The sequence below is a fragment of the Lampetra fluviatilis genome, chromosome 36 (genome assembly GCF_964198595.1).
Source record: "Lampetra fluviatilis chromosome 36, kcLamFluv1.1, whole genome shotgun sequence".
Classification (NCBI taxonomy): Eukaryota; Metazoa; Chordata; class Hyperoartia; order Petromyzontiformes; family Petromyzontidae; genus Lampetra; species Lampetra fluviatilis.
Genome location: NC_136310.1, coordinates 990,140 through 1,018,137, shown reverse-complemented (window position 1 = coordinate 1,018,137; position 27,998 = coordinate 990,140). Strand labels below are relative to the sequence as shown.

The 27,998-nt window shown below is 52.3% G+C and overlaps 1 protein-coding gene across 1 annotated transcript; it reads left to right on the top strand.

Moving 5' to 3' along the window:
* Positions 1 to 1,158: 1,158 nt before the first annotated feature.
* C1QTNF12 (C1q and TNF related 12) lies at positions 1,159 to 27,998 on the top strand. The gene is made up of 8 exons (XM_078873442.1): positions 1,159 to 1,672; positions 11,919 to 12,044; positions 14,148 to 14,259; positions 16,145 to 16,368; positions 23,748 to 23,856; positions 23,987 to 24,077; positions 24,930 to 25,008; positions 27,661 to 27,998. Exons 1-8 carry the CDS (start codon positions 1,400 to 1,402, stop codon positions 27,757 to 27,759), a joined length of 1,113 nt encoding a protein of 370 aa, XP_078729568.1. The 5' UTR covers positions 1,159 to 1,399; the 3' UTR covers positions 27,760 to 27,998.

Here is a 27,998-nt window from a genome sequence, read left to right as displayed (position 1 = left end):
CCTGAGACGATGTCCACGAAGGGGAGACGGAGCGATGAAATCAGCCCGGGGGGGGTCGTTATTACTGCTGCTACTACTACTGCTGCTGTTGCTGCTGCTACTGTGCTGCTACTATTACTACTGCTGCTATTACTGCTGCTGCTACTACGACAGCGCGAGATCGCGGGAGATGCAGGCAGCTTTGGGGAGGCCTTCATCCAGCAGTGGATTGACCATGGCTGGTGATGAATTGGTAAGTTGGTGGTGGGACTCCTCCCACGGCGAGACCCGCCTCCGTGGGTGAGGGGGGAGGGGGGAGAGCAGCCACCCCCCTCGGAGTGCGCCGACTTAAAGCGATCAGCGAGCGAGAGCGCAGCGACAGACTCATCAGCGCCGACACCACGACCGCCGCATGTCCAGTGAGCAGCACACCCGTCGCACATCAGTTCGCGCCCCGTGGGCTCCACGCAGCAAGCAGGATCGGTGCAGTAGCTGTCTCGCGGGGAACGAACGAGAGGGAGAGGCAGAGAGATGCAAGATTAGCGTGACGAACAAAGCCACGTTGGGATTTTATTGAAATTGTCTCGTTCTTCGTGACCGGTTTGTTCATCCATTCTCATAGATGTTGTTGCAACCGTCCCGGTGCTGACGAGCGGCGAGTGCTTTCCAAAGCGACGCTGACGACGGCAAGGGCCTCGACGCGCGGAGGAAGAGATATCTGGGACATCTGAAGAGATATCTGAAACATCTGAAGAGATACCTGCGACATCTGAAGATCGTGAACCCTGGGGAGAGCGCTGCGCGTCTCGCGCACAGAGGGGCATTGTGGAGTCGAACCGTGCCGTCTCAGCTCGGCAGGTTGAGCGCGTACTTGGGCTCTCTCTCTCTCTCCATCTCTCTCTTCTCAAGTCATAAACGCCGAGCGGAACTGAGAGCCATTGACTGCTGATATTCAGTTTCATCGACAGCATCATCATCGCTATCCGTAACTTGTCAAGGCCGTCAGCCCGTACCGTCGGATCCAGTCCAACTCCGTCGTCACCGTGTCGTTGTTGATATCCCAAATGCAGCTCGCGTGAAACTGAAAGCGCTTTCAGATTTGTTTTCATTTCGTGTTGGTTTTAGTTTTGTTCTACAATTTGTCTACATTAAAATCATTCTCCTGGGAGCGACCAGCACGTTGTTGAGAAGCCATGTCAGGAGTCACACGCGTGGAGCTCACGAGGACACGTTGAGCGCAGCCTGACTCGAACCTCCACCGCCAAATTAACCATCATCGCCATCATAACCATTACAATCATAATCACGGCACCATCATCATCATCCCACCACGATCATCTGCGGAGTCGGCAGAGTTGCAGTCCCCATCGCCGCTGGAGCGCGCTGAAGAGCGAGAGAGGGCTGCGTGGTGTTGGTCGTGATGGCGATGTGGTCGCGACTCGAGCTGCTACTGCCCCTGGTAATGTTGGTGGCGCTGCTGCTGCTGGGAGAGACGACGCTGGTGGTGGTGGAGGCGAGGCGTGGTGGTGGTGGTGGCGGTGGAGGCGCGGGGGGACGGAGGAACGGGGCGTTAAGGCCTGCAGCAGCATCAGCAGCAGCAGGAGGAGGAGGCGATAGAGGCTTCAGGACCTCTGAGGATGTGAACCAGCAGCACACCGAGGCCCTGAACGTGACGGGACCCAACAGCGAGGAGGTGAGGCTGACGATTCTTTTGACCATTACAATATTTTTCCCCTACGGATATAATCCCTTAAGATCACGGGACATCTCGTCTGCACGAATCTCGGTTGCCACAATGACACGTTGCACAAACATTGTACGTCTAATGACTCGGACGATGTTGATGATGATGCTTCTGCTCCGCTTCTGCTGCTGCTGCTGCTGCATCAGAAGTCGCTTGGTGGCTAACTCGTGAAGGATATTTCCACTGTCCAGCATCAAACGTTACAGTCATAGTCCGGGGTTACATTTACAATGAATATTGTCGATGTCGTTTGCAGACGGGAGTGGGCATGTGTATATAGCGAGAGGTGGACATGATGTGGTGTGCCGGGCAATGAAATATTTTCCACGTCACAGACGATTGTCTTCCTTCCGCCTGTTCTTCGTGTCCGCTGGGGGCATCTAGGCCCATTGGTGAAGCAGTCCTCATTCCTATGGCGAGGGCAAGTCCATCCAAACCTCTCGGCACCATCAAGAGTAGAACAGCAGTGCTGCTAATATAATCCAGATGCCCTTTAACCTCGAGAGCCTGAGTCTCAAGACTCATTTCGAGGAGGGTCCTGCTACGCAGGGATGTGGGGCCCATTGGTTCGTCTCTTGTGCGGGGAAACTGGAGAACCCGTAGGACACATACTGGGGGGTGTCGCAGTTAAAGCTCCGCACATATAGATTCAAGAATCCACTCTTTTACCATCATCTCGTGGCCACCTCCCATCCCAAGTTTACGACACCGCATCAAGTTGCAAGTTTGTGTGAACGGGGTCTTGAGAACTCAATCGACCAGGAAATGTTTCAGTTGCAAGTGGCACTGGGCTGTCACCAAAATAATTAAAAATAAAAGTCGAGTGCAGTAATGAAGCACCTCCGATTAGCACGGATGGCTACGTACGGTGCGAAAGAAGTTTGCCATACGGTACGTACACACGAAGCGGCAAATCGAAATCGGAACGAAGCAAACACAACCGCGTGACATCAATGCCATCACATCGCATATCCAAGTCCTGCACGAAAGCAGTCTCAGCCCCGCTTAGCTTCCGAGATTCGATGAGACCGGCAGCATTGAAGGATGACGTGATCATAAGCCGAGATCGTCATATCGGTGTGCGGAAATTCCACCTTGTTATGGCAGCGGCACAGTCCGTAGGCTTCGGGCAACTTGTTGACCTCCCACAAAGTGGCGAGTCGGAACAATGCGTTCCCTTCGTTTATTTCTGGGAAGGCTCGGCGAATATTCAAGGCCTCTTTGTTCAAGAGGGTCCTGCCTTGTTGTCTGTGACTCGATTCTCTTCCATGGGAGCGTTCTGCCGCGTTTCTTAATCCTGGCCGCGTATACAGAGAGGGGGGGGCTTTGGGCAATAAAGACAACGGGTTAAGTTAAACTATAAACAACACCCTGGCGTCTTCTGTCTCCCAGACGGGAGAATGTGTGCGGCTGTTTTGCTCTTTAAGAAATCCCCCCCCCAGCCGTGATGCTGTGAGTTAGAGCCATCGGTTAGCCGACAATTGGCTCCAGTTCACTGATGAGTGGCAATTGAGTCAAAACCCAGAAATGTTCAAGTGTTTTAATTAGGAAAACGTTAAAGTCCAGGTGCGTAGCACCAGCAGGCTGCAAGGTGGTCAGGAGATGACAGTACAGCACTAGATATTCTTGAATACATCTGTGCGGCGCTCCCCCTGGGTACGCTGTTGAGTTTTCTCTGGGTACCCTGATTTCCTGCCACGTGAAGCTGAACACTGACCAATTAAAGTGGTCAAACGTCTCAGGGCAGGGCCCTCTCGAAAAGGACCTTCAGGCTCAGTGATGCTTTTCTGGATAACTAAAGGACATCGTTGTGTTCATTGCGGATGTCTTTATTACAAATATCAAGAGCACAATTTGGGTTTATGTCACAAACATCGACATTTCTGAATGTCTTGTTAAAAAATGATTTTCTCTGATATCATCTAACAATTCAACATCGCTTTTCTTTGCCAGTGTACGCGTGTCTGGAACGATAGATAACGTGACATGTGTCCATTGGGTCTCCACTGTGGCAGCAAGGAGCTTGTGTCTGAGTACTGTGTCTGAGTACTTGTGTCTGAGTACTGTGTCTGAGTGCTGTGTCTGAGTACTGTGTCTGAGTGCTTGTGTCTGAGTACTGTGTCTGAGTGCTGTGAGTGTTGTGTGCCATGAGGGCTGTCAGGGCCGGCCCGAGGCATAAGCGAACTAAGCGGCTGCTTGGGGCCCCCTGGCCACCAGGGGGCCCCCGAATCGTTTTTTTTTTTACAATTAAATAACTTAAACAAGTGAAAACCTCACTGTATTCGTTTATAATATTCGCTATAACATTATAGTGTGACATTTGTGTCAATAATCTTCTAGCACAGATGAGTCTGCGTGGTGGGAGGGGGGCCCCCAAATCAAATTCTGCTTAGGGCCCCCAAGAGGCTCGGGCCGGCACTGAGGGCTGTGTGTCAATCCAGCCCGTGCCAATCACGGGGGTTATTGTCGCCCGTCTACACGTGACCACGCTGGTCGGCGCGGGTTATGTGAAGGCGGGCAGCACAGAAGTACAGCACAACATTGCATTTGGCTGAACTGCCCTCTGCATCACGCGAAGTATTCCGCAGCAAACTCTTGATTGTTTTGCTGATGCGTGGTGGTCCCCCGTCTATGCACTATCCAGGCTTAAACTGCTTGGCTTCTGGGGTCAGATGGGTGGTTTAGTCACCGGCGACATTCGTGAACGTCGGGCAGAGAATCTGTATGCACTCGGCACACCACGTCCAACATACCTCTCGGCACCACAGCGACACGACCGGTGACCTGGGAAGAGAATATCGCATGAGAAATGAAGCTCGCTCAACGCGATATCGAGAGAGAGCAGCAGCATGGTCAGATCAGAGGTGAATTCCTGAGGCTGAGAGCGAAGGTGAAAGGTGGAAACGTAGACTGCGTCCTTGATAAAATATGTTAACAATAATACTCAACTCGAAACGCTGCACCGCCACCGCCGCACTGCATCCACTCCTCGCTCTCCAAGAGCGAGAGAGAGGACGGCTCGGAGGCTCGAGGAGGAACCGCAGACGAATGGGCAAGGCAGCAGCAGCCACGCGGTGAGCCGATGACAACAATTGCCCAAGCTCTGTGCTCCTCAATATATTGAGATGTTTTCAACCAATTATAGAGCGTTGAGCACCTTGTATTTCCAGGCAGCCTCCCATCCAGTCCCTATCCTGGTTCAAGCCGACTCAGCTTTCAAGATCTGGCGAGGTCCAGTCCCATTGAAGTTGCTTCGGTCAGAGCGCGTACTTATTTATTTCTGTCGATCACAGCAGAGGCCCCAAAAGCCCAAAACACAACGCGGCCAGCAGCAAGCAGCACAATGAACGTTGTAAGGGCTGAGAGTTGACACGTGCCTTAAGTTGAGCGTGGTTGTTACAAGAGCTCGCGTGAACGGAGACGAGAGTCGATGGGGTTTGTTTGTGTGCACCGTGCGTCTTAGACTGACATCGGTGACCCTATGCAGGGATCGGCCTGCATACTTTGAGGCCGAATTAGAGGAATGACCACCGGCTCATGAATGGCACCGGGCAGATGCGTCGCCAGATAGCGCTGATCAGAACATTTCCAACGCCAGTTCCAGTTTGGTTTTCTCTTTTTTTGTTTCTCAAACATTCCGCTCCCAAGTGCCGCGGCGGTCTCGCGGCCTGCGACCAACTCGCCCCGAATGTGTCCGGTCGTGTCAAGCTCTCGGAAGCTCAGCAAGTACAAGACACCAATCACCCAAACACAAACAAATTAAACCAAACCATCACAATCCTACCAGGTTATTCCCACTGGGGTTTCAACTTATTTTTCAGAAGCGACCTGGCCCCAAATGATAGCTCAACAAAGTGGCTTATCACGTGGAAATGTCTCGGAGCAGCAACACGATCGAGGCCCTCCAAGACGCCCCGGCGTCTAGGAGGGGCGATGTCACAAACACAAAACCGCTGTCACTCGCGGTCGGCTGGGTGAAATGGGGGGCCCGAGAATGCCGCAGGTTCCACTCGCGACCCGTGTTGCGTCTGTCGGCCCCGGCTGGGAATCGAGTTCGGGGGGGGGGGGGGGTTGGTGGATCACGGTCGGAGTGGAAGTGGATTGTTATCACGGTTGCTGGGAACAGGCCCATAGTGTCCAACGGCCAGCAACAAACGGCACGATTTAAGATGTAGTAGGAAAGCTTTTACACGTTTCTTGAATTGAGCAATGTTCTTGTAAGAGCTGGGGTAAAGAGATAACGATGATGGGAGAGAATCCCAAAGTGGAGCAGTGTTGTGAGTGGGTGAGTGTGTTGTTGTGACCTGCAGTGTGGTGAGTGGGTGAGTGTGTTGTTGTGACCTGCAGTGTAGTGAGTGGGTGAGTGTGTTGTTGTGACCTGCAGTGTGGTGAGTGGGTGAGTGTGTTGTTGTGACCTGCAGTGTGGTGAGTGGGTGAGTGTGTTGTTGTGACCTGCAGTGTAGTGAGTGGGTGAGTGTGTTGTTGTGACCTGCAGTGTGGTGAGTGGGTGAGTGTGTTGTTGTGACCTGCAGTGTGGTGAGTGGGTGAGTGTGTTGTTGTGACCTGCAGTGTAGTGAGTGGGTGAGTGTGTTGTTGTGACCTGCAGTGTGGTGAGTGGGTGAGTGTGTTGTTGTGACCTGCAGTGTGGTGAGTGGGTGAGTGTTGTTGTGACCTGCAGTGTGGTGAGTGGGGAGTGTGTTGCTGTGACCTGCAGTGTGGTGAGTGAGTGAGAGTGTTGTTGTGACCTGCAGTGTGGTGAGTGAGTGAGAGTGTTGTTGTGACCTGCAGTGTGGTGAGTGGGTGAGTGAGTTGTTGTGGCCTGCAGTGTGGTGAGTGGGTGAGAGTGTTGTTGTGGCCTGCAGTGTGGTGAGTGGGTGAGTGAGTTGTTGTGACCTGCAGTGTGGTGAGTAAGTGTGTTGTTGAGACCTGCAGTGTGGTGAGTGGGTGAGTGTGTTGTTGTGACCTGCAGTGTGGTGAGTGGGTGAGTGTTGTTGTGACCTGCAGTGTGGTGAGTGGGTGAGTGTGTTGATGTGACCTGCAGTGTGGTGAGTGGGTGAGTGTGTTGTTGTGACCTGCAGTGTGGTGAGTGGGTGTGTTGTTGTGACCTGCAGTGTGGTGAGTGGGTGAGTGTTGTTGTGACCTGCAGTGTGGTGAGTGGGTGTGTTGTTGTGACCTGCAGTGTGGTGAGTGAGTGTGTTGTTGTGACCTGCAGTGTGGTGAGTGAGTGTGTTGTTGTGACCTGCAGTGTGGTGAGTGAGTGTGTTGTTGTGACCTGCAGTGTGGTGAGTGAGTGTGTTGTTGTGACCTGCAGTGTGGTGAGTGAGTGTGTTGTTGTGACCTGCAGTGAGGTGAGTGGGTGAGTGAGTTGTTGTTACCTGCAGGGTGGTGAGTGGGTGAGTGTGTTGTTGTGACCTGCAGTGTGGTGAGTGGGTGAGTGAGTTGTTGTGACCTGCAGTGTGGTGAGTGGGTGAGTGTGTTGTTGTGACCTGCAGTGTGGTGAGTGGGTGAGAGTGTTGTTGTGACCTGCAGGGTGGTGAGTGGGTGAGTGTGTTGTTGTGACCGATAGAAGAGTGATGAGGAGGCGACTGGCCACTGGAGAGTGAGTGACCGCTGTGAATTGGAGTGCTGGCCTGTCACTGACCTCTCACTGACCTCTCACTGACCTGTCACTGACCTCTCACTGACCTCTCACTGACCTCTCACTGACCTCACTGACCTGTCACTGACCTCTCACTGACCTCTCACTGGCCATAGCGGTGGTGGCTGTGGAAGTTTCAGTGGCGGCGACGGTGGTGAAAGTTGCCTTGGTGGCGGTGGGGGTTGCGGTGGTGGTGGTGGTTGTTGGTGGTGGAGATTGTTGGTGGTGGTGGTTGTTGGTGGAGGTGGTGGCCTCCCCTGAGCTCCAACGGCGAACGTGTCTGCTCGTGTAGACACGGTGGCGGCGGTGTTTATCAGACGCACACGCAATTAGTGCTGCCAGGCAGCATTTAATGGACCCCAGACAATCTCTATACATGGGCTTGCATTGCTCGTTTGTATGCCAATTATGCCGGTCTGCTGGTATGCGGTGTATGTAGTTGTCCGTACGTGCGCGCACGCACGCACACGCGCGCGTGTTCAGCGACGTGTGCCTGTTGAATGCAGGAGTACTGAGTGGTGTATTTGGTGGTGTATTCGGTGGTGTCTGCGTGTGTGCTGCGTTGTTCAGGGGTGAGTCGGGAGCGGTTAGCGTGCCGCACTAAGAGTTTGATTCCTGCCCACGGCCAACACCACTGATAATTATCTGAACCGGTCCTGGGTCTCCCCTAGATCGACTCAGCCTCAAATGAGTACCTGGTGCGATGTGTAAACACTACCACTGGGGAGACAAAGGTGGCTGGGCGTGCGTAATGTTGGCCACCCACCCATCCACCCCCTCGTGAGGCTTCATAGGTGCTACTCGCTAACAGAACTTGTCCCAACAGTCTGTTCAGGCTAAACGGGGGACCTTTGTATTTTTGTGTAAAACTAATCGTTAAGGAGCGTTAAAAGAGCTATGGTGACACGCGGGAACATTGATTTCCAGTACAGAACCCCCAGTTTGTAGTAAAATGTAAAAAGATAAAGGCGCATCCCTGCAATTTCCAGCTCGCACCACTGCTGGCAGAAGGGCCTTCACTCGAGAGAGGATATCTTGGCCTGCTCTTCCATCGTGGTCAGATGGCTTGTAAGAGGTGAAGGTACTCACCCACGCTTTTCCCCACCACTCGCCATCTGTAGTCGAGCCATTTATAACAAACCTGTGCTGCTGTTTCAGTCCCGCACGGACGTACATCTCTATCGCGTGACCAATGAAACCAATCATCACCGTTGGCCGCGGCTTATCCACTGCTAGATTAAGGCCTCCCCGAGCCGATCACCATCTGTCGTGGTGCCACGACGCAGCCATTCGCGTAGTTCCTGGACGTGAGACGATTTCCACGGCTCCATCTCCGTGGTGGACGCGCTCTCGGGCTACGCCCATTGGCCGCTACGCACACGCGGTCAAACCCGAGTCGCTCGCACAACCGAGTCCTGGCCTCCGGCTCTCTGCCCTGGAGAGGGTGCCACCACGGCCTGGGAAACATCTACCCATCGCGCTCGCAGACGGACGCGGCGAGCAGCGCTTTTGACTGCCGCTCGAGGGCCCGTTAGGCTGAACCACCGCGAGCAGCGGCACCCAGCTCGCGGGCCCCGCGGCGCCGTGCACAGCGCCGCTCTGCCGTCCGTGCGTGAGCGGCGCTCGCAACACTGCACGGCTTCATCCCGAACGGAAAGGCTCTCGCACAGGTAGGCAAGTGCCAGAACCCATTTATGGGGCATGCACACGTGCGTACGTGCGTGCAAGGCGCATGTAAGAGAGCCGGCTACTCCCAGCCGCTCTCGGCTAGAGTTATTGTGGGCATTGGCTCTCCCCGCCGACACCGTAAATTCGATCTAATATTTATTTGTGGCCACGGCGGTTCTAAGGGGGCCCGGCATCGGCCCCTTTACTTATTTCTGTCGCGGTAACGGAGCTCGGCGCGTTCTTGCATAACCGCGATCGCCGGCCCCGTCTGGTCGATCGGCCAAATAAGGCTCCGGGAGTGAAACGATAAATTAAAGGAACCCGGTGAAATAATGAAAAAATCTAGAATTCCCGCCGTGTGTTATTTCACGTACTTGGCAGAGGCGATGCCGCACAGCGGTGCGAGGAGTGTGGGGCTGGAAGGCCCGAAACGGAGTCTGAACCTGCGCCCGTTACGTAACCGCACACGCCGCTCGTGCCGGGCGCCAGGCCGGCCGCTAGTCGCGGGCCGGCGGCAGCGCCACCCCGGTCGCGACGGGGACGCGGCCTGCGTGGATCCGGCGTGTTGCGCCCACGCCGTCCGCCGCCCATGGTGGGGAGGAGGTATGGGAGAAGCGTGAACACCGATGAAGAGGACGAAACAAAATCTGGAGAGTGCACAAAGAAGCGCGCGGAGATCCTTGCCGGGAATGGCATCGAGAGACGCAAAGAGCGACGCATGGACTAGAGAACTCGTGCAGCTCCGTCGGGGAGACCGAAGCAACAGGGTGTGATGAAGCTCATGGAAAGGGGAGCCGTGGCGGTGATCGCGTGGCCTCGGTGGTCGTGTCACTGGGTGACACTTTGTACGCATCTCACGTTTGAATTCCAGTTTCTTGGTCTCCTGCCTGAAGAGATAACTGCTCAAAACCTACTCATCTTGTGCCCGTGGATTCCTTCCACTGGTTAAATAAATCATTACCTAATTGTCCGACTGCAGAAGTCGCTCTAAATCATTCTCGTCCGTCCCCCCGTCACCGCGTTGGACGGCAAGCGGGTAACCCACAGACTTTCATAAGAGGATAAACGAGTCTTCTGAATGCGCCCACGGACGATGTGATCGGCAAAGCCACGAAAATCGATTCGCTGGAGAGGAAAAACACACAAAAAAACTTGGCGCTGGTTTCCGCACCATCTCGCTCGCCGGCTCGCTCGCTCCCCCAGGGCCAATGCTTTCATTGGCCTCTCCCCCCCGCCCCCCTTAAGTGTCCATCCAGCCCGCCGCCAAAAAGCACACAACTCAACAAAAACTGGCAATGTAAGCGGCCGGTGCCGGCGCGGTGACACGGCCGTCGTGTTTTACTGTGCGCGCCGTCAAGCCTGAGAGTGTGGTCGCTCGATTGAGCCGTTCGGTGCGCCCGTTGTTTTAGCCGCCCGCTCGCCGCCACATTGGCCCCGCGACGCGACGACTGCCGACTCCTTGGCGGCCTTGGGATCCGATCGACGCAACGCAGCCATGCGAGACGCCGAGAATTCTGGGTAGCGGCGCTGGCAGCCCCCGTCCCTCGTGGAGAGGATGATTAAACATTGACCTGAACGTCTGCTCATGCGCAGCACATTAACAATAGTTTACAATATCTTCAATGTCATAATTTGCACAGTTTTCGTTCACTCGATGTGACAATGACTCGTAGGGATGGGGAACCACAGACAGGCGGGAAGGCAGCTAAAACCGACGCCAATAATTGCCAAAGCTCTGTGATCCTATATTGGAATATTTGACCAACTCCATAAAACAATGTTTATTCATAAATGGTCATGAGGGATGATGGCCGGTGGTCGAAACTGGTGAAGGAACGGCAGCAAGTGTTTAAGTAGGGGAATCAAAATAAAACATATCAATAATTGTGTGGATTGTTCTAGGCTTCGTTTTAGAAGAGGTAAAGGTGCAGCCCTGCAATTGCTTGTGCGTGCCACTGCTGGCAGAACGGCCTCCAGCCGAGAGAGGCCCTCGCAGAGACGGTATTTGGAACCCACGCATTATCTCGACCGCACGGGGCCCCACCGGTCGACTAACTTTGGTCGACCGTCTTTGGTGGTCGCCGTTCCTACCGCTGGGTGGACACAGGCGGTGGGGAGGCGATTCAAGAAGCTCGCGTTGTTGTTTCAACTGCCTCGCCCGGAGGTGGAAATCCAACGAGGTGCGATGTGCCGCTAATCGTTATCGTTCTGGTGGTCACCACACGGACTGGTGACCACCAGGAAGACCTCGAGCCAGATGTGGTTTTGACAAGACTCTTGAGAGTGGTCCTTGAAGGATGCGTTGCCTGCAACATTTGTCGCAAGGTCTTTCAGGAGGAAGTGATGGCGAGGTGTGGTGGTGGTGGCAGCAGCAGCGGCATTGGCCATGTGACCACACGGGCATTATTTAAATCATCACAATGCTCGCTATTCCCCAGGAAAGCCTCGCCGAAGCTCATGGCGTTTGTTAAGAGGGCCTTTGTGATTGGGATATTTTTCCATGAATTAGTGCTGGGCTTTTGGGAGCAAACCCAAGCACATGTCAACCTTCGCTCAGTGGGGAGGGTCGCTCCCTCTTCTCTGCTGCCGTCATTGTCTGGAACTCCCTTCCCACAGCCGTCCGCGCTGTCGACTCGTTTGCCGTGCTGTTGAAGTCCAGGCTCAAGACACTCCCTCCTCTTCTCAGCCTGTGACTGAGCGCCTCTTTATAAAATAAATATTCCTATACGTCGCCGTGACAAGTGGCCGCGTTTAGTCGCTGCACAAATCCACAACGTAATGTATTCTGCAGAATCGCACGGAAACCTGTGGACTTTGCAGAGAGACCCACAGACTCAGCATTGTGTGACTGTGCTATCTTGCACCCCGTCCCACTCCCCCCACGCCAAGGTGTCGGACTCGCGAGAGAACGTGCGAATCGATCCACACGGGACGTGGATCTCGTTCATCCAGCACTCGCACGAGGGCGCCAACAAGGAGCGCAAGAAAGACGACAAGAGGCGCAATCGCCTGCTGGTGAGCACCCCCCCCCCCCACCCCCCCGCCCCCAGTGTGGAAATGTCGCAGTTAACTGTGGCGCACCGACTCCGCGTGTAGGAGAATGGCCCGCAGAAGCAGACATCGCAGAAGTGCTTCTGAAGGTCCCTTCCGAGGCATCTCCCACATGTCCTGCTGCAGATGTTTTTTTTTTCGCATCGGCAGTCACCCCAATATCTTTGTTTAATTCTCAGAGCTGAACTTTTGCCAAGTTAACGGAAGAGGCGCATTTACAACGATGCGTTTAATTTGTGCAGTCGTTGGTGAGCGGCCTGAGACCGTCAAAGCAATAAACTTGAGAAGCCGGTTGAATCACAGCGGGCTGAAGCCAGATTTAAATCCAGGATCTCGGCAATTCTGGCTCGGTGGATTTATAACTGTGTAATGATTTGGCTCTCAACTAAAATAACAAACTTGTCGGATGATACATTACAAGACGAATGGTGTGAGTCTTGACTTGAGAAGGGTGGGACAGGAACAGGGTGGCTCTCTGCTTTTTGACCTGATGATGTCACTGCTGATTCCCAGCAGAACACTGTGCAAGTCCTGGTCTCCAGATGTTCGCTAAGCCACAAACATAATACTGATAAGCCGGTAAAGTAGTGCGTTTAAACACTCCATTTCAAGAGGGTCCTGCGTTGAGATGTTTGGCCTATTTATTGTTTTAAGAACGTGTTTGCGTACGGGGGAGGATTTAACTTCACATTGCTGGGGCGTCAAACTAAATTTGGCAGGTAAGTTGAGAAAATTGAAAAAGGTGACGTAATTTGTGTCGAGGAAATCGCGGCTGTTTTCATTGTAGTCCGAATGACGTAAAGTGGATGTGATATATTTAATACACATCAACAATTGTGACAGAAGGGCTAGGAATTTGGCACTAATATGCTCACGTCTTTCCTCAAAACTACAAACATTCAAAAAGCCATCCTGTAGTTTGGACTTGGACCGCCCAAAAATATATGTTTTGAGTAGAATCTCACTCAGTGGAAAGAGGTCCCAAGTTCGCTTGTTTGAGAAAATGCTGTTGGTTAGTACTCGCTGTGAGAGCCGAGAGGCTGATGGACTTAAACTTAACTTTGTTTATCATTTAAATCCTGCATCTGATTTATCAAGTATGGCTGAATGTAAAAAGTATTAAAAACTATTTAGATCTCTGTCCAGTGTATGGAGCCAACAGCTGGCGATTGTGGAGGACGTGTATAGCAGCTGCTCCATTCCTCCATCGACCGATCCTTTATGGAAGCGCTAAACGGACGTTTATCGTCGGGGAGATTCACCGAGTGGTGGCATTCGTGATTTAGCATCGCGTGTACTCTCATCCTCCCGGGAGCCATCTGTTCACGATCACTCACTCGACAATAATTCGCACGGCAGCGAGATGAGAGCCTGATTAGGAACGGCCCTCGTTTCTGGCGAGGTGGCAGCGCATAGCCAGGAGAAGCGTCTCTGTGCCTGTCCCTTCCCGCGAGAGACTCGCGTTTCAAGGGAGTGCTTTGTGAAAACGTCGCGTTGTCGTTTGTTGTCGAACCCGTAAATGTCGAGAAAAAAACTGTCCGAACGGAAAATATGGCACAGGCCCACCCCGAAATCCACAAGTTTCCAACAACAACAACAACACAGAAACTTTGATTGTGAACAAAAACCCACCAGCATTTCCAGGACGAGCACCATAATGCACTTCTTCTTCGTGAAATGCTGATCGTTTCTTCGCATATCCCCAAGAACCTTCGTTTGAAGCTCATCGAGTGGTCTGTGTGCCACAAACGGCAGCAGTAGGCATGGGTGCTTTTGTGTGTTGGTGGTGCATTACGTGGAAATGTGTTTTTGCGTGGTGTGTAATTGTACGTGTGCGTTGTGGACTTGCGTACATTTGAGTCGTGTTGTGCATGTGCGACCTCCTGCCAGCGAGCATTTTGACACTCCACATGACCTCAAAGTGCACCTAGCCTGGCAAAAATGCCGTGGTAAGGTCACCGCCACTTCGTGGGCCACGGCGTTTGTTGCCGTTGTTGTTGTTGCTGTGCCCGCGTGCGTGGACGAGTGTAAACACGCGTCCGTATGTTTGCGCGCGTCTTCCTACAGCCGGGGCCCCCCGGCCCCCCTGGACCTCCGGGCCCCCCAGGACCTCCTGGCCCCCCAGGAGCCAGAATCACAAAGGACGCTCTGATAAAGGAGTTCAAGGATATGGTGAAAGGTAGGCCATGTCTGCCACATCGGTGGCGAGCGATATCCGGGACGGCCCTGCGCTGACGAGCGTGGTGAAGTATGGTTAAACACCACCCCCCCCCCCCCCCCATGGCCGACGCAACAATCGGGAAACTGTAATCTGTGTAGTTACAAAACGGGGAACATTAACAAGTTAATATAAAACGGAGTAACCGAGACGGTGAAATAAATTGCATTTTAATTCAGCGAGAAAGTAAAGGTGTACACAGAGTACTGTGCCGAACAAACACCATCACGGTGCAATTTAACGGTGCTTTTAAATGGGTATTTTAATATTTTACTCACGTTTCCATTTGGGTTATTTATTTATTTTTATATAGTTGTGTTTATTTGTTTGCACTATTTGTGGAAATGGTTTACACGCTCGCCTTGTATAACATCTGGAGGTCCTCTTGTATTGCGGGCACCACGGTGGCTAGGAGATGTTAACTACCTCGCTCGGTATACAGGAGGTCGTGGGTTCGATCCAGACCCTGATGCCTGTATATTTGGAGTTTGTATGTTCTCCCCGTGGTGGCGTGGATTTTTCTTTGGGTCCGCCAGTTTTTCCCTCCACATTTAGAATCAACACGAGTCTTAGAGTATTTAGCTGCTATACATGTCCACGTGATAAGCCACATCTGGATGAGCTATCATTTGTGGCCAAGCCGCTTCTGAGAAAGAGCTACATAGCTCAGTGAGCCTCACCTGGTAAAATAAAAATAATAAAATGTTTTATATATATATCATTTATTTCTGAAGCTTTATACATCCAAATTATAATTTATAATGATTATTGTTTACGAATCGTTCCATTCCCCTCGTCAATCACCGTGTGTTTTCTAATCCATCTCTATCATAACCGCCTGTCGAACACTCTTCCACGTGAAACCAGCATCTCTGAGTCTGTGGACATTTTTTTTTATGAAACCTATTTATACGCTTCCACTTATTAAACCTTCAGTTCATTTAGTAAATGGGTTCTGAAAATGTATTTATATAATTCGTTTTATGCTGAGTGTCTGCTGCTGTATCCTGTACAGCGCTTTGAGATCGTTGATGAAAAGCGGTATATTAATCTAATTGTGATTATAGCAGATAGTAGGCACCGATTAAGACACTCTCTTCTCTTGGCACATCGCTGCGCTGCTGTGGGCGGCGAGGCTTCAGTGGTGGCCCAGTGTCGGTGCGGTTGCCTCCGCTCACTGCAGATGCTCGCAATCCCAATCTGGCGTCCGCCCCGACTGACACCGCCGTTGTGATGTTCACCGTGCGCGTGCTGCGCACCGTCCGCTTCACTCAGTGGATTTCCAACATCGTGCGACGTCATTCGCAAGAGCAGCCCATTGTGTGCTGGCGTTGGGGGTCGAAATTTGGCAAGTTCGAAAAATGACACCGCAAGATACTCTCGCAAGCGAGACTCATCCTCGTCTCGTGCTCTCTGGTTCAACAAAATAAAAAGTAACGTTTCCCCGCTGTCTGGGCCCACATGCTGGATTGTGTCTTCCTGTTCTGTTTCCGCAACGAATCTCTTAAGTTATGAAGCAAACATGGAGAGTGCGCAGAGCAGCACGGAGAGGCGTACGGGTGGAATTAGACTGACAGTGACGTGAAAATGTGGATTTGAGATCAAACGAAAGCTAAAGACATCGTCGGCCGTCAATAAAAACTGAGCGGCTTGAGCACAGGACCCGTCACTAGACGAGGCCATCGCAATCTGGCAAGAGTGGCAGCCAGCAGATGTAGCCGTGGATAGCTCTTGACCGACGACGACGACCACCACCACGACTCGCGCGCGGAAGCAACGCGCCCATCCTGTAACGCGTCGTTTATTCTCCGCCTCGTCCGTTGCCGCGTCTCCGTCGTCTCTGGAGCAGACGCAGCGGAGCGCCGTGCGGCGGCGCTGCTCCTGCAGCCGCGGGCCGCCCTCCCCGGGGAGCAGCGAGGACCCGAGCAGTGGCGGGCGGCCCCGGCCACGCAGGCGGCCGCGCTGCTGCCCGATCTCCCGCGGGCGCTCGAGGAGGCGTTCCACTGCAAGCTGGGGAGCAACGCCACGGTGGAGCGACGCTCCTCCGCCGAGCTCAGGGGCTTCCTCGCGGTGAGCGCCGACTCTCGCTCTCCACACGGATCTCGCGGCCCTCGCGGTGTGCCGGGCCGGGTTGATAAAACTACCGAGTTTCTTGGGAGGCTCAACCGCCCACATTCACGTAGCCACACCTACAGCGGCCTTCCTCGACCCTGCGACGTTGACCCCGCACCTGCCGCTTGTAGGGCGTGCCCACTCCCCTGCCACCACGGCGCGAGCGGGCTTCATGCGCTCGTACTCAGGGCTGTACCTGTGCTGTGCTATATTCGCTCTAACCAAGGGAGCGATACGGAATACAGGTTGCCCTCGCTCTACGCGCGCTCGGTTTGTGCGATTTTGCGTATATGCGGCAACCTTTGGCTCAATGCGGTAGGAATTCACTCTGCATGCGGCTCTGCGGTTGGGCGTGGGACATTGCGAGTACTCTGTGCGTACTGTGTGTGAGTACTCTGTGCGTACTGTGCCCGCTACTCGACAGGCAGCTGTCTTGTGGCACGGTTTCGCTTTGTGCGCCCTTTGTTAGACCACATCTACTACCACCACACAGAGTGTGGGAAGCCTGCGTGTGTACACGCTGGGCACAAGTATACGTTGGAAACCTACGACCAAATCACGTGGAATGCGCCCTATCTCGTCAGATCGCAGCGCTCGGGATGCGTGACCACCACGCACAGCAGGTTGTTATAGGCCACTGGGGCTACGCGGTGGGGCAGCGGAGGGCAGCGGAGGGCAGGGCAGCTGAGTCTCCGTGCCCACGCTGCCCACCATTCACCAGCCCACCTCAAGGGAGTGCAATGGGCCTCCATCCGTCAGCGGGGCGACGAGGGGGCTGCGGGTGTCGTGTCGCGACTATCAATAGGGTGGCTGGGCACGGGGGGGGGGGGGGCAGCGGGAGGGGGGACACTGCGCACGCCTCTGACTTACGGCGCTGCTCACGCGCGACTGTTCCTCACCGCTGATCCCATAATCCCGCTCTTCACGTCGCTGGGGATGAAAGTGGTGTCCTGGTGGTTTTTCATTGCGACCTGTCGGCTCCCCTCCATCCTCGGGGGGCGGCGGGCAACGTCAAACACCACCCCCCCCCCCCCCCGGTCTGCCGCCCCCTCCCCACACACCCCAAGCCCACACCCTCCAACCACCCCCTAGCGCTCCATACTTTGCACAATCAAGGGTAACTCTTTTAACATCATAATATTGGCGAACGATGGTATCGCGCCAATACACAATGGCGCCTTTGTTTTTGATCGTACGTTGATCGCGATATTAAGATGACGTGCGGCGGTGTAAGCACAGCAGCTCCCTATGAACCCTGCTCGATGATGAATGCTGATTAATCACCGAGATTGCCACACGGAATGCCAGTGCCAATCTAATGAAATCCTATGATTTGCTTGAGATATTCGCTGATAAATTAACTTTCTCGGTAAGATGGGGATCAATAATACCCTACATAGACACGCACATTCATGGTACATCCTATATAATACTAATAATAGTAATGTACAGGCCTTTGTCAGTCCACTGCTGGATGGAGGCTGCCCCACAGTGTCGGTCAAACTCAGGTCACCAGGTTGCACGTATGTTAAACTTCTTTCGCACCGCACATAACCAACCGCGCTAAGCGGAGGTGCGGGGGAAGGACAACAAACTAAACGAAATCAGTTCTAAAGAAACGAGTTTTAAATCTCGATGATTGAAAACTGCGCAGGTTCACAGTGCAGCGCGCTAGCCACTGGGTCATCGCTCCACACGCGTCGTACTTTTCACAGCGCACACGCGCGCACTTTGATTAATTCAGGGCTTACTTTGTTACTCCTGCGATTTTTTCTACTCCGCATTCCTTGCCCAGACAAGCTGAATATTTTTTTTTTTTATCTAGCAGAGTAATGAGCTCCCGGCTTAATTCTACCATCAAAGGCCGCACGGGTGTCCGAAGGGCGCAGCGCTCGCTCCGCTCAACGGGGCTCGCGAGCGACGCGCGCGGCTCGGCTCCTGGGGACTACTCGAGCGACGTTTGAAACGGAGAGGGGAAACACCAGCGACGAGGACAGAGAGGCGTTTATCAGATACACTCCGGGATAATCCCGCCAAAGGCCGCCCGTGGCGTTGTCGCTCTGCGGCCTGCCGTTTGCCTGCAACGCAGTCGTGCTCGCGAGCTTTGGTGGGATTTACATTTCCAGTGCCGTCGCGTTCGTATCTCCTGCCAGGATTAGCCGTGACGGCCCGAGGGCTTGTCTGAATCACGACGAGGCGGCGCGTGGGCCTCTATTCTCGAGCCAGCGGCGGGCGAGCGACGTTTCCCAGCAGCTCAGTTCGTGGGTTTGCAAAAACGGCAGTGCCCCTGACGGCATGGAGGACAGCCAAAAGTCGGTGTGCCTTCGCGCAAACCATCAGTGGAATGGTGGGTATCTGCGTCGGCGATCCTGAGCCATCGCTGGACATTCCACGTTCCCATGGCAGAAGCCAGAAAACAATGGTGCAACGCGACGTTTTGCCGAGGAGCGTGTTCTTTGGTGCTACGAGGATCGGGGAATGTTTGCTGCATTCCATCATTCAATTTAGTTTTCGAATAGAGCCGTGCAGCTCTTACATAGTTCCTTACTTTGATCCCAGTTTGCGGTTTCGTAAGCAGCCCTTGGTGTGCATTTTCCTGTTGTGGCCCAACAGCTACATCTTCAATCGTGTCGTAAACGTGTGGAGTGCGCCAGGAAGCACGGAGAGGCGCGTGCTGGGAATTGCGGCGAGAAACAGGAACAGTGGACTTTAGAACGCACGCAAGTTAGAGCCATCGATTGCATTGACGATCAAGGAAGGTAATTGGGCTCCGGTTAGGGCACATCATTGCTTTAATGGCATGACGGCCGATGGATGAGACTGCTGGATGGATTGGCAGCCATAGCAGAGGGCATGCCCGGAAGCACGGCCGCTACGGAGATGGAGTGAGCAATGACAGCGGTTCGCGTGCTGCAGTGAGACAGACGATCCGCAGCACGGGACCGTAAGAGGGATTTCGGTATCTTGGCGAGGCCTTCACCCAGTCGCGAGTGGTCGATGGCCGATGCTAACGACAACTCTGGCAGATCAGCCGGGCTGCGTTGGCCACACAGCACATACATTTGGCACCAAAGCATGTTTCGTGCTCAAATTTATTCAGCAATTGACACTTTTATACGCATTGCATGCACAAACCGCACCTTCGCGCTCCCGTGCCACCACTCGCTGTGCTGAGAATCCAGTTCTCTTGCTATTGTGATTCATTTTTTAATTGCTTGGTTGCACCGTGGGACCAAGAGAGAGGACTGTAATTTCATCTGTGTTGTATGTCATGCATGTAACACACTTGACAATAAAGTGACTTTTAAGACTTTTTTTTTTAAACGAACTCCGCTAACGCCGGGGCCCTGCAGGGCCTCGGAGCTCATCTCAGGGTGCGGCCCCTGTGACGAGTCTCTCGGGCAGCGCGTCGTGGGGGGGGGGGCGGGGGGGTCCGGGAGGGGATGTTGGGGGTGGAGAGGGGATCACGGGGAGCGAGCCTCTGCTGCTGCTGCTGTTGGGGGGGGGGAGCAGTGGGGGAGCTTTCGGGTGCTGACGTAATTTATTTTTCCCCCCCGACAATAACCAGAGATCAGCTTAAGCGGGCATTAAATAAAGTGCGACTCTCTGTGTAAATACGTTGTCATTTCAAATATATGCGATGTGTATTGTACGAAATAAATAAATAATGCCTTCTTGCACGTTAAAGCCAGCGCGGATTAATCGTGGAGAGCCGTGGAGAGCCCTGGAGAGCCCAAGTCGGCGACTCGAGTTCAACTCCTGACCAGGATCAATGCCGTCATAGACATCATCATCACTAGAGATATCAACATCATCATCACTATAGTTATCAACATCATCATCATCACTAAAGATATCAACATCATCATCACTAGAGATATCAACATCATCATCACTAAAGATGTCAACATCATCACTAAAGATATAAACATCGTCATCATCACTAGAGATATCAACATCATCATCCCTAAAGATATCAACATCGTCATCCCTAAAGATATCAACATCGTCATCACTAAAGATATCAACATCGTCATCACTAAAGATATCAACATCATCATCACTAGAGATATCAACATCATCATCCCTAAAGATATCAACATCGTCATCCCTAAAGATATCAACATCGTCATCACTAGAGATATCAACATCGTCATCCCTAAAGATATCAACATCATCATCCCTAAAGGTATCAACATCGTCATCACTAAAGATATCAACATCATCATCACTAGAGATATCAACATCATCATCCCTAAAGATATCAACATCGTCATCACTAAAGATATCAACATCGTCATCACTAAAGATATCAACATCATCATCACTAAAGATATCAACATCATCATCACTAGAGATATCAACATCGTCATCACTAGAGATATCAACATCATCATCACTAGAGATATCAACATCGTCATTGCTAAAGATATCAACATCGTCATCACCAAAGATATCAACATCATCATCACTAGAGATATCAACATCATCATCCCTAAAGATATCAACATCGTCATCACTAAAGATATCAACATCGTCATCCCTAAAGATATCAACATCGTCATCCCTAAAGATATCAACATCGTCATCACTAGAGATATCAACATCGTCATCCTTAAAGATATCAACATCATCATCCCTAAAGATATCAACATCATCATCCCTAAAGATATCAACATCGTCATCCCTAAAGATATCAACATCATCATCCCTAAAGATATCAACATCATCATCCCTAAAGATATCAACATCATCATCCCTAAAGATATCAACATCATCATCACTAGAGATATCAACATCGTCATCACTAGAGATATCAACATCGTCATCACTAGAGATATCAACATCATCATCCCTAAAGATATCAACATCATCATCCCTAAAGATATCAACATCATCATCACTAGAGATATCAACATCATCATCACTAGAGATATCAACATCGTCATCACTAGAGATATCAACATCATCATCACTAAAGATATCAACATCGTCATTGCTATCGTTATCACCATCACCATCACTACAGTTATCAACATCGTCATTGCTAGAAGATGGGACCTTTCTTGCCAGTATCAAAATATAAGAAGAGGTTTTACCCTTTCTGGCAACAAAACAGTTGTGTTAAGATGTTCAAACACCAAACAGAAAGTTTTGCAAGGAATCCTGTCTGCATTAACCACACTACTTGTGGTGAACATGCAAACAAAAACATGCTTTTGATAATCATTGCTTTCGTCGTCACATCATCATCATCGGAACCATCACAGCTGTTATTTGCAACACCACCGTCATCATCACCACGATCATCACCCTTGTCATGAGCCCAATCATTGATGTTTTAGTCCTCTTGTTGTTTGTGTTGTTATTGCCATTATAACCAGAGCCCATTGAGAAGTTTTCGTGACTGCAAGGGTCCATACGTTGTTTTTTTCGGTAAAGTCACGTAGGTACCTACGTAGGTACCTACGTGACTTTACCGAAATAACCAAAGGGAGACCTGAATGTTTAATGCAGAATTTTTTACGACAGGAATATGAACTAAATAAATAAAACAACACGAGGCAGAACGATTATTTGTCAATATAATAAAAGTATGAGTGTGAAAGCATAGTTTAGTAATGTTCACGAAAACAAGTCCCAAAAGTAAACACCGGGTGTTTGTCTTATTAAAACTGGCCTCCGTCATGGGAATGTGGAATTGCCACCACTCGAAATGAATTGCTTCCGTTGGCGTTGGTTTCATAAAAATACCAGAACTTGTGATAAACATCCACGCGACAACCGGACAGCCGCGATCGGGAGGAAGCGAATGAGTGTATTTAAAGAATGAATCATTTGCTAATGATTAATTCCTGCATGCTATGTTTATCTCCCGGTTTGTGTCTTAGAACGAGGAGGAGGAGGGTCGTGTGAGCTGTAAGCGGCGGCGATGCGTATGAATAATCTGTGTGTCTCTGTGTTTCATTTGTGCGAAATGCCAGGGGCAGTCGATGAGTTTGGGGAATGTGGTGTTGAAAGTATGCTCTTCATTTTATATTAAAATAATGTTAAATAATGTCAAATTGTTTATATAATACTACAATTAGTGTAGAGAGATGGGCGATTTATATTAAGCTGAAAGTTATGTTGGCTAGGATGGGTGTTATTGACAAAAGCCTTTAGATGTATTGTGTTATGTACGAACTGCGTACATTTTACATACGATGCAGTGCGTATGTCAGATGCGTAAAGAGCATAATATGTTACACTGATGTGTAAACACGTGAAAATATTTAAACGTGCATAATGCAAATTTTAAATAGACATTACATAAATACAGCATGCAATGTGTATAAACGAGGTCACAATGTGTATACATGCAATACGTAAGTTGTATACGTACGACGGTGTGTATATATGGAACACACTGTGTATACAATACGCCATGTGTAGAAACTTGCCATGGTTACACAAATTTCCGTGGCCAAACAGAGTCCCCACTCACAGCGCAATCGCGTGGGGCTACTGAGCGCACCTCCACCGCGGCCGCGATGCGTTCTCTCCCTCGCACCGCAGGTCGCCTCTCTTCCCGCTCTCTCCGCTCCTCCCCTTGCCCTGCTCCACCTGGGAACTGCCTCCTCCCACCACCATCATCGCCGTCTCTTATCGCTCCATTCTAGAAACGTGTCCTCTCTCGTCCATTACATCTTCGATAGCGCTGCTGGCTGCTGGCCGCTTGGCATTCCGAGCATGTGGGCTTCTGCTCGGCAAAACTGCCGTTTATTTACTTCACTTATTTTATTTCTGGTGGCTCGTGCTCACGCAGGTGCAGTTGTGGTCGAAATCGGCAGTGATGGAGAGGCAACGTAAAGGTTCTAGCGAGGCTGGAGGCCTGCAGCTGGTTTGGCCCGTAGCCTGGTCCGTGGAAGTGTGGGAATCGCCACGACGCGACCGTGCGGCCGTGCTGCTGGGCTTCCGTGGCGCTATGAGAACGGTGGTGGTGGTGGTGGTGGCGGCGTGAGCTCAAAGCATGCCAAGCAAAAACTTGGGGGGCCCACGCAGCTCCCCGGGGCCACAGATTCAAGAAAAAAACTTTGAGATGCATCAAATATCCCATTCAACATAACCACCGACTCGTTCGCTCGCTTAATCATGTGCTCGCTCGCTCACTCGCTTATTCATGCACTCACCGAAGATGTCAAATTGTTTGGCTGGTTTACATGACAACATCTGGCCGGCGCATTACGTGGCCCTACCGAGAACGTCACGGCAAACTCACCTGTGGACTCGTGGTTGTTGTCACGGCAAACTCACCTGTGGACTCGTGGTTGTTGTTGTGGTTTGTGTCGTTGCAGCTGCCCTCGGCGGGAGGGTTCGTGCGAGGTAGAGGCATGGACGTGGACTCGGGCCACTACACGGCGCAAATCTCGGGCATCTACCAGTTCTCAGCCAACATCCACATCGGTGCGGGCTGACACGGGGACGCGGGGACGCGGGGGACAAAGAGACACGGTGACAGTGATGATGCTGCTGCTGTTAGTACCGATGACGATGGCGGTGACGATGGCGGTGACTGTGTGTGTGCGTGTGCCAGACGGCTCGGATGTGCGGAGGAAGGATCACCTGCGAGGCCGAGACTGCGTGCGCGTCCACATCTGCATCGACTCGCAGTGCAGCCGGCACGCGTGAGTCTCACCCACAACAAGACAAAGATCCCCCGTGTGGCCTTAACAGACTGTTGGGGCAAGTGCTGTTAGCGAGCACCTAATGAAGGCTGTCGCAGCACACGAGGGGGTGGGTCGGCCAGCACCATGCCCGGCTGCCTTTGTCTCCCTCGTGGCGATGTTCACACACCACACCGGGTACACAGTTGAAGCTGAGTCGACCTAGGGGAGGCCCAGCACCAGTTCAGATAATCATGACCGGTGTTGGCCGTGAGTGGAAATCGAACTCGGGTCACGGGGTTCGTAGCGCAGTGCACTCACCGCTACACCACTGCACCCACATCAGCACCACTCTCGCTCTCCACCTCCTACTCCCACTCCCTCCTACTCGATCCCACGATCTTACTCCCTCTCTCCCTTTACAACTCTCCACTCTCCTCTCACCCTCCTACTCTCCCTCCCACTCTCTTTCTCTCATCTCCTGATCTCACTCATTCCCCCTCACTGCTTCAAGCTTTGCTCAAGATTGTTTTGAAACATCGATATTTGAGTGGTGCTTACTGGGTATTGGGCAGAGTTGGCAGATGAGTGGAGCCCTACGAGCAATCGTTGGTGTCGACGTCAGAGAGAGAGAGAGCCTGGAGGCCACTCTCACTTTGTGGGCGGGGCTAGCGATGGAGTGGGCGTGTCCATGTAACATTGGGTGGGGCTGCCAGCTCGCCAGTGGCACGTCCCTGTTGAGGCCTCCCAGAAAACGCGGCAGCTTCAGCGACGCCTTGTGCACTCCGCGTCGCCACCGCGGCGATCTCCTCCTCCTCCTGCTCTCCCTGACGTGCGCGCCGTGTCCTGTCCGTCCCGCGCTCCGTGCCGCAGGCCCCTGGAGACGGCATCAGGCCTCGAGAGCAACAGCCGCGTCTTCACGCTGCACCTGCAGGGGCTGCTCCAGCTACAGGTGGGTGCTCCACGCCGGGCAAAGCCCGCGCTGGCACTGGCGGGGCGGCGCGAGGCCTGGGACGCGTCGGGAAGGTGCCCCCCCAAGGGCTCCGTGCTCGAGTACAACGACAGCCTGGGTTTGAGTCCCGGTTTAGCCGCACGGAACTCAAACTGGGTCTTTGGGTTAATCAAGCTGATGGTGGAGGCATGGCCGCTTGCGACTGCATAAAATCAGATCTTACCTTTAGGACTACTTTGGTGTTAAATTCAGCTTAACCCAGCTTTGGAATGTAGTGAGCCAATGGTCTCTTCCACATCACCAACGACTGCACACAAACCTATGACGTTAATCTACCTCTTTGTCGCTGAATTCAGCTAAAGTTGAGCTGTCTGAGAATGAAACACAAGTTGGTTTGGCTATGCCCGGCACCTCTCAGAGAGTGGAAACCCCGTCTGGCACGTGATGCCAACCACGCAATCGGAGTAACGACCTCCTCCCCCCCATCCCACTCCTATAACGTAAAGATCCTCCAAGTAATTCACTCTCTCGCTCAACTTTCTCCCACCACAGCACTAATAATCGTTTTGTTTCACTAAACTCCGCTTACCCCAGCGGCAAAGGCTGACGTTCGTACACCCGTCGGGTGGCGCGCGGTGACAGAGCGCACGCGGTGAGAGAGCACGTGGTGAGAGAGCGCACGTGGTGAGAGCAGTTCTTCACGAGCGCTGCGTCTGCGCCGGTCGGTGCCGCTGCTCGGTTTCGTGTCAGAACCGAGAGTCGTTCTTCCGGATTCCCTTTCGGTTGATGTCCATCGCGGGTTACCCCCCCAGGGGTCAAGCCATGGGTCATCCGTGATGAACATCCGTCATTATTTTTCTTAATTTTCAATGTTGTATACAGGACTACTCCGCCACTAAATCTGTCGTTGCAAAACTTTCTAGAAACTGGGCAGCGTGACGATTCGAGCAACTAGAAACAAACATTTTCACTTTGCTATTCGTTCAAAAGGAAAATCTTAGACTCCATGCTGCTACGGAACAGCCTCTATGCACTGTTAGCAGTGTGAGTAATGCTGGGCCATGTGCAGTTACATTTTGGAGCAGAGGCCTTGTAGATTGTAATGGAAGTCGATCTTCTTCTTAGTGTCTCCTATCCGACTTATATAGTCCCTTCCCAATATTCTGTGCTTGAACACGACGAGAATAACATAGCATCCGGACACAGATGTGAAATGATGAAAAATGTTCGTGTTTGGGTGGGGTCACTCGGCTAATCATAAAAGCGGTTTGGGTCGGGTTGTGAATCCAAGGAAACGTGGGTCAGGTCCGGTTGGCGGTAAGGTGCCGCTGTCGAAGCGGGTTGTGAGGTCGGGTCAAGAGGTAGAGCCGCGCAGGACCCCACGAGGTGTGAGCCAGCGCCCTCTCGTGGCCCGGAGCGAGGAGACGAGCGAAGCGACGTCGGACGTAGTTCTGCGGTGTCCACGTCAGCGCCAGATCCCCCGCGTCGCACGGCTTCCTGACGAGGTGTTCTAGCGACGCAAAACTTCGTCTCGCGCCTTGTCGGCAGCAACACCAACTGGGGTGCGTTCATGTTCAGCCCTCTTTGTCAATCCACTGCTGGATGAGGGCCTCTCCCACGTGCTGTGGATTGCGGGGAGCTGCTTCGCCAAGTTGGTGAGAGGAGGTGGGCGGAGGCAGGGAGCGTGGAAGTGCAGTGCAACCTTGGATTTTGTTGCACACATCCGACCCTGCTGCTCACCACGTAGCCCTGCAGCAGCCTATAGCAACCTGTTGTGCATGGTGGTCGCCCACACAAGCACATTCCAGGCTCAACCCCGACTTAGCTTCTGAGATTGGCGCATTCTGGGTGATTTTGGTCCCAGGAATTTAGGACGTAATTGGTGACGAATCGATGGAGAGCATCTACAATGGGAGACATTCGCAAAATGTCTATCGTCTCCCCTCTAGATCCTCTTGCCGTGTGTGTTAGGTGACCGCAGCTGTGCATGACTGGAAGAGCTCGTACGTTTAAGACCGTGTCTGACAATTGGGACTTACAAATCATACCAACAAAACCAAAAAATGCATTCTTACATCGAGAATCATGTTTGAACCACATCTCTAATGCCAATATCGAATGATGGCGTACGTTTGTGAACATCAGCCTTGGAAAAATCTTGCAATGGAGTGTTGTGATCATAATAGTTCGATTGTTCTGGGTCTAAAATGAGTGTCAGGGTTTATTGATAAGGACACTTGTAGAGTACTTTACGGACAGAGGCGAGGATATGTAAATATGATGTTTAAGATGATGATACTGATGTTGGCATCTGATGAGTGATAGTAACGATAGCGCTAATTCTGATGCTGCCGCTCATGATGATGATTATTGCAGTGCTTCTACTTCTGATGGTGATGTGACGATATCTGCAAAACTGATTCCTGCTGCTACTGATAATGATACCGCGTCTGCTGCTGTTTCTGCTACTACTGCCGCGGACGACGACAATGATCGTCGATGACGCCATTCCTACTGCTGCCGACGTTGACGACGACGATCACAAACTCGCGTATACACCTCGACAGGCGTGCGTGCACCTCTCTCACTCCTTCGCCCGTCTTTGCGCCGCCATCCCTCGGGCTCATGCCGTTCGCTTTCCCCGGCTTCCAGGTCGGGCAGCACACGTCCGTGAGCGTGGAGAACAGCGCTGGTGCCGCCATCGTCGTGCAGAAGGGCTCCGACTTCATGGGCGTCCTCGTCGGGGTATAGCGTCGGCCCGCGCGCCACGCGAGGCCCTGGCACGCGCTCTCGCCCGAGGTGACGCTTCCGCTGTTCGGGAACAAACAAACAAATCGGAGAATGACGAGCACGTCCCAACGATCGGAACCACCCCGTGCGCTACGACTTCAAAACGTTCCGCGCGCGCGAGTCGTGTCGACGTTGTCTTGATAACGCAACGTCACGCGAACTCCGCGTGCTTCATTAAGCAAAATCATCCCAAGTGTTTC

Coding starts and splice junctions, on each gene's coding strand:
- C1QTNF12 (XM_078873442.1), top strand. CDS start 1,400: ATGGCGATGTGGTCGCGACTCGAGCTGCTACTGCCCCTGGTAATGTTG. Junction 16,369..23,747: donor AGCTCAGGGGCTTCCTCGCG/GTGAGCGCCGAC, acceptor GTGTCGTTGCAG/CTGCCCTCGGCGGGAGGGTT. Junction 24,078..24,929: donor TCGCAGTGCAGCCGGCACGC/GTGAGTCTCACC, acceptor TCCGTGCCGCAG/GCCCCTGGAGACGGCATCAG.